General features: G+C 54.1%; 2 protein-coding genes across 13 annotated transcripts in view; one reads left to right on the top strand and one right to left on the bottom strand.

The window, feature by feature from the left end:
• The window catches only part of G6PC3 (glucose-6-phosphatase catalytic subunit 3), a 6,733-nt gene extending 2,530 nt beyond the window's left edge, over positions 1 to 4,203 (top strand). The window contains exons 2-6 of one of the 3 annotated variants that reach the window (XM_032279449.1): positions 2,046 to 2,152; positions 2,553 to 2,643; positions 2,842 to 2,960; positions 3,173 to 3,314; positions 3,543 to 4,203. In XM_032279449.1, coding sequence (XP_032135340.1) covers positions 2,046 to 2,152; positions 2,553 to 2,643; positions 2,842 to 2,960; positions 3,173 to 3,314; positions 3,543 to 3,906 — 823 coding nt within the window. In that variant the 3' untranslated portion in view covers positions 3,907 to 4,203. Of the gene's footprint in view, positions 1 to 2,045; positions 2,153 to 2,552; positions 2,644 to 2,841; positions 2,961 to 3,149; positions 3,315 to 3,542 lie in introns of all 3 variants that reach the window. The other 2 variants (XM_032279452.1, XM_032279451.1) reach the window with 2 other exon arrangements.
• Positions 4,204 to 4,606: 403 nt separating this feature from the next.
• The window catches only part of HDAC5 (histone deacetylase 5), a 45,495-nt gene continuing 43,825 nt past the window's right edge, over positions 4,607 to 6,276 (bottom strand). For all 10 annotated transcript variants that reach the window (XR_004269498.1, XR_004269497.1, XR_004269494.1 and 7 more), the window contains one exon: positions 4,607 to 6,262. Coding sequence is in view for 4 of the 10 variants with exons in the window: in XM_032279446.1 (XP_032135337.1) it covers positions 6,223 to 6,262 (40 nt within the window). In the remaining 6 variants the exon portion in view is untranslated. The remainder of the gene's footprint in view (positions 6,263 to 6,276) is intronic.

Here is a 6,276-nt window from a genome sequence, read left to right as displayed (position 1 = left end):
ACTGCAATCTCTGCCTCCCGGATTCAAGCGATTCTCCTGCCTCAGCCTCCCAAGTAGCTGGGATTACAGGTACATGTCACCACACCCGGCTAATTTTTGTATTTTTAGTAGAGACGGAGTTTTTCCATGTTAGCCATGCTGGTCTCAAACTCCTGATCTCAGGTAATTCGCCCACCTCAGCCTCTCAAAGTGCTGGGATTATGGGTGTGAGCCACCGTGCCTGGCATTTTTTTTTTTTTTTTTTTTTTTTTTTTGAGATGGAGTCTCTCTCTCTTGCCCAGATTAGAGTGCAATGGCACAATCTTGGCTTACTGCAACCTCTGTCTCCCAGGTTCAAGTGATGCTCCTGCCTCATCCTCCTGAGTAGCTGGGATTATAGGCACCCACCGCCCGCCTGGCTAATTTTTGTATTTTTAGTGTGTGTGTGGTGGGGGGTTCACCATGTTGGCCAGGCTGGTCTCAAACTCCTGATATCAAGTGATCCGCCTGCTCAGCCTCCTAAAGTGCTGAGATTATAGGCATGAGCCACCACGCCTGGCACCCCCATTCATTTTCTAAGTGAGCACTTGATGTATACTAGGCTCAGTTTTCAGAGGCGAGAGGCAGGTGCGTTCTGTATCTTCCTTCCCAGCATGCCGATTCCTGCCAGCATCTCATTTGCTATCCCATCTTTTCACTTCCTGGCCACAGCAGCCTCTTCAGTGTGTGGCTTCCCAGGGCTCAGCCAAGCACTTGCTAGACCAGAGGATTTTGAAGTTTTTTTGTCCTCCTTATTCTTTCTCAACCTCCTGTGTCCATTTCTCACTCCCTTTTTTCAGACATGAGAGGCTCACATAAATAATTTAGATGTGGATAATTCAGGCTGTAACTGGGGACATGGAGGCAGGGGTAGTAGGAGGGTTAGTGAGGGAGAGAGAGCTGGGTCCTGGGCTCTCTATGGATGATAAGAGCTGGCTCTTCAGTGAAAGGGGATAGAGTGGGATGGCTGAGTATCGCAGAGCACACACACATGCTTGCCACAATCTCTTGCCTCTGTATCAGTTTTATTTTTTATTTTATTCACTTTTTTTGTTTGTTTTCTGCTCCATCACCAGGCTAGAGTACAATGGCATGATCACAGCCCACTGCAGCCTCAACCTTCTGGGTTCAAGTGATCCTTCCCACTTTAGCCTCTGAAGTAGCAGGGTCTACAGGTGCATCCCAAGATGCCTGGCTAATTTTTGTAGTTTTTATAGAAATGGGGTTCTGTCATGTTGCCCAGGCTGGTCTCGAACTCCTGGGCTCAAGCGATCTGCTTGCCCAGCCTCCCAAGTAGCTGAGACTAAAGGTGTGCACCACTACTTCCAGCTAATTTTTTTTTTTTTTTTGAGATGGAGTCTCGCTCTTGTTACCCAGGCTGGAGTGCAATGGCACAATCTCGGCTCACCGCAACCTCCGCCTCCTGGGTTCAGGCAATTCTCCTGCCTCAGCCTCCTGAGTAGCTGGGATTACAGGCACGTGCCACCATGCCCAGCTAATTTTTTGTATTTTAGTAGAGACGGGGTTTCACCATGTTGACCAGGATGGTCTCGATCTCTTGACCTCGTGATCCACCCTCCTCGGCCTCCCAAAGTGCTGGGATTACAGGCTTGAACCACCGCGCCCGGCTAATTTTTTTTATTTTTGTTGAATCTGGGTCTTGCTATGTTGCCCAGGCTGGTCTTGAACTCCTGGCATCAAATGATCCTCCAGCCAAGGCCTCCCAAAGTACTGGGATTACAGTCAGGAGCCACTGTACCTGGCCCCAGGCTAGTTTTTAAAAATATTTCCACAGGCTTTAAGGGTTAAGGGAAAAAAGAAAACAAATAGTGTGCTTTCTTCCTCTTGTTCTAAGGTAGAAAACCATGGCAAGGTATCCATGGATACCTTGAGAGCAATGAACAGAACTGGAGCCCCTTTTTGACTTTACCCCTCAGGCCCTCTGGAGTACTCCGTGTCCTGCTCCTCTTGCATCTCCCTGGCTGTGTGTGCATGTAGAAAGTCATCTTGCATCTGTTCTCTTCCAGGTTTCTGTTTGGAGACAGGCCCTTTTGGTGGGTCCATGAGTCTGGGTACTACAGCCAGGCTCCAGTCCAGGTTCACCAGTTCCCCTCTTCTTGTGAGACTGGTCCAGGTGGGAAGCCTCAAACATCCTCCCCTTTCCCAATGTGGTTAGGATTCAGAGTACTTTTTAGCCTGGGTGGCCCAACCATAGGTCTAGCCTCCCAATTACTGGCCCAGAGAACAAAGGAGCCCCAGAGAGACCAAGCTGAGTTACGGGAGGAGGGCACTCATGCTATGTACCAGCTGCCCACCTTGGATAGTACAGCTAAGAGACACAGGTCAGGATAGAAGCCTGAGCGCAATGACCTCAGGTGGCAGTAAAAAGGCCTCAGAGCAGAGCAAGCTATGGATCAGTGCCGGGGAAAAGCTCTCTTCTCAGCCAAGAGAGGCAGCTGTATTATTGGGGCATCACCAGAGGCCCTGGGTTCTGCCTCCATCTTCTCACCACAAGCTTCTGGATTCGCTGGCAGGCAGCCCTTCTGGACACTGCATGATCACAGGAGCAGCCCTCTGGCCCATAATGACAGCCCTCTCTTCACAGTTGGCCACTCGGACCCGCAGGTATACCCTTGGTATTGCCCACCATTGGGAACAGGGCTGATGGCACCATGTACCTAAAAGACTTAGCAGCATGGCAGCCTGGGAGCTGGAGTTCTGGGGTCCCTGGGGCGTGTGGTCAAGCCATGGGGTACCTGGGTGCTACAGGAGGCCGAGCTGTGTATGGACACACTCTGAGCTCCTTGCCTCTCTTCTTTCTAGCCGCTGGGTGAGGGTGATGCCTAGCCTGGCTTATTGCACGTTCCTTTTGGCAGTTGGCCTATCGCGGGTCTTCATCTTAGCACATTTTCCTCACCAGGTGCTGGCTGGCTTAATAACTGGTGAGCAACTGGGGCAATGGGGTGGGCTGAGAGGATGCCTTTGGCAGTGGGAGGATCAGTCTAGGATCTTCCCAACTTCTGTAGAGCCCACCCCAGAGGCTTCCCTTATGTCTTAGTTTGTTCTCTTGCCAAGCTGCGCTGCAGCTGGGGGTGGGGGCGGGGAGGGTCATATCCCTAAACTCCTTGAAGCTGCTGTCACTCCACTCTCCTAGGCGCTGTCCTGGGCTGGCTGATGACTCCCCGGGTGCCTGTGGAGCGGGAGCTGAGCTTCTATGGGTTGACTGCACTGGCCCTCATGCTAGGGACTAGCCTCATCTATTGGACCCTCTTTACGCTGGGCCTGGATCTTTCTTGGTAAGTCTCACTTTGAAGCCTGGACGGGCTGGACCCTGTCCTATCTTGCCTGCACCTAGCCTGGTGGGTCTCTGGTTCATTATAGCTAAAAAAGGACACATTACCTATTCACATAGACCCTCATAGGCACAAAGCAGAACATAGGAGTGGGCCCCAGGGGCAGATGGCCAAGAGCCAGTGGCCTTCTACGTTCCAGTCTCTCCTGGCAAGGACTCTTCTTCCCCACAGGTCCATCAGCCTAGCCTTCAAGTGGTGTGAGCGGCCTGAGTGGATACACATGGATAGCCGGCCTTTTGCCTCTCTGAGCCGTGACTCAGGGGCTGCCCTGGGCCTGGGCATTGCCCTGCACTCTCCCTGCTATGCACAGGTGCGTCGGGCACCGCTAGGAAATGGCCAGAAGATAGCCTGCCTTGTGCTGGCCATGGGGCTGCTGGGCCCCCTGGACTGGCTGGGCCACCCCCCTCAGATCAGCCTCTTCTACATCTTCAATTTCCTCAAGTACACCCTCTGGCCATGCCTAGTCCTGGCCCTCGTGCCCTGGGTAGTGCACATGTTCAGTGCCCAGGAAGCAGCACCCATCCACTCTTCCTGACTTCTTGTGTGTCTCCTTTCCTTTTTCTCCCACAAAACCAACACTCTGTGACCACCACACTCCAGGAGGCAGCCCCATGCCCTTCCAGCCCCCAAGCAGGCCCTCCTCTAAATCTGCTTTCCTATCACCTGGTCTTAGCCCCAAAGATGGTCCTTCTCTCTCCCAGAGAAGCTGGTCCTCCCTCTTCCTTTCCTTTCAAGCCCCCAAAGAGCAAAGGCAACAGCAAGACCAGCGGGTTCCTGCAACACTGTGAGGGGCAGCTGGGGCGGCCCCAATAAAGCCCTCAAATACTTTGAGTTTCCTTTCTTGCCTGTGCGCACTTCTCCATAGGCTTTGCCTCTGTGTGCATAAGTGGAACCCTTGCCAGGCTGCTCCAGTGGTCTCTGTGCCACCTCCAGCCTTGTTTCCAGGGGCAGAGAGGCAGGAAAGGAGAGGGCTGTAAACTCAGGTGAGACCTCTTGGCCCCCAGATACCCTGCCTCATCACTGCCTAGGCCACATGAGAGGTCCCATGAGATGCTCTGACTATAACCAGTGTAACCCTGACTTTCACCTACAGGACAGATCTTGCGCGCCAGCCTCTAGTTTCCTAAATTGGCTTCTAGCCCAGGGGCTGGAGCAAAGAGTAGTGTTTTTGGCTAGGAAGGAGGATGAACTACTCCATTTGGGAGCCCAGAGAATAGAGACATTGGCCCCAGAAGGCACTGCCAGAAACAAGTTTATTTACACAAGGACACAGTGTAACGGGTTACAAAATCCTTAACTGAAATCCATATCCAGGGAGACAAAGCAAGGAGTGGGTTTACATGAGAACCAGACCAGCCACAGGGAGAGGGTGGGCAAGGGGCCTGGAGCCTGGGGCTCAGTAGAGAGGCCTGGTACACTGGGCCTAGCCCCATCCCCATCCCCCAGGAGGATCTAAAACATACAACACATAGCGAACAACGAACCAATAAATCGATGGTGCTGGGGCTCCTGCTCCTCCCCTGGCTCCTTCAACCCTGCTCAGGCCCCCAATAGGATAATAAATATGTAAACAGATTGGTGGGGCCCTGGGGATGGGAGGAGAGAAAGTATATGTGCTACTGGGGAGGAAGAGGGAGGAAGAGTCAGCCCCCTAGGAGCCACTTCCCATCTTTGGTTTCCTACAGGCTGGACAACATTCCCTGGAAGCCTTGTGGGCCCACAGCCCCTGGCAGGGCTCCTGGGAAAGAGAAGGGGCAGCACCCAGCCCCCTCCTGGTCTTAGCTCCCTTGGGCTTGGGGCCAGCAAAGGGAGCCCAAGAGGTATGGAAGGTCCAGCGGAGGACGAACTCCTGGATCCCTGGGTTCTGACCTTACCCCTTCTAGAATCCCCACTCTCACCATCCCTAGGCTCCAAAGCAAAAGGCCCCAGGAGGGAGTGAGCCCCTGCCCCTTCTCCCTGCAGCATGCTGGATGGCTAGGGAGAGCTAGTCCTGACAGCAGGGGGGCTCTCACCAGCCTGAAGCCCCCCTGCAGGGACCATCTTCTCCCCCTGCCCAGGCTGTGCCAGCAGAGGGACAGGGAGGCCATCCAAGTAAGGTGGGGAGGAGGCCTGGTTCTGCAGCTCCTCCTGGCCCCTGAGAACCCAGGAAACCAGTCCTCTCCTTCCCCACACTTTTTCATCTTCTCGGCCCGGGGAAGGGGAAGCAGGCCCAGAAGAGTATGAGGCAAGACAGCCCTGCTCACAGACCACAGCCATGGCTTGGGCACCAGCCTCCCATCAGTGCTGAGACCAAGGAGGAGGAAGAAAGGGGTCTGTGCAGAGATGGACAGGATGAAAGAAGGGGAAAAGGTGGAGAATCACAGGGTAGGTGCCCACCTCCCTTCCACTCTGCATCTTAGTAGTGGACCCTCCAGATCCCCCCCTGAGGCTGGAGAAGGGAGGAGGGTGAAATTAAGGCATTTCCCCCCAAGTCAGCTGAAACCAAGGCACCGACTTCCTGTTCCCTCCTCACTCAGGGGGGCTCCAGAACTGGAGGGTACTGTCTGGGTCCCGTGTCCACCTTGAGCTGGCCCAGGCTCCAAGGGGGAAAAGGACAGAATGCAGGGAAATGGGTGGAGGGACACCTGGGTCAGGGCTGGGAAGACACCCCCCACCCCCTGTGAAGGGAGCAGGCTTCTAGAGCTGAGGTGGAGGCCACACGGCTGGGGGCCTGAGGCAGCGTGGAGGAGCAGGAGGGGCAAGGCTGAGAGACCCACACGGCACACCTTGTTGAATGTGTGACTTTTTGTTTTTAATAGAAAAAATAAACAAAATCACAATGGTGAAGCCCAGTGGGACGGGGGCCAGGGTGTCACAGGGCAGGCTCCTGCTCCATGGGCTCCTCTGCCGGCCTGTTGGGGACAAA

Source organism: Sapajus apella, unplaced genomic scaffold, assembly GCF_009761245.1.
Source record: "Sapajus apella isolate SASKATOON/1434 unplaced genomic scaffold, GSC_monkey_1.0 scaffold12, whole genome shotgun sequence".
In the NCBI taxonomy this organism is placed as follows: domain Eukaryota; kingdom Metazoa; phylum Chordata; class Mammalia; order Primates; family Cebidae; genus Sapajus; species Sapajus apella.
Note: the sequence above shows the minus strand (reverse complement) of the source record. Positions and strands in the feature narration are given on the sequence as shown.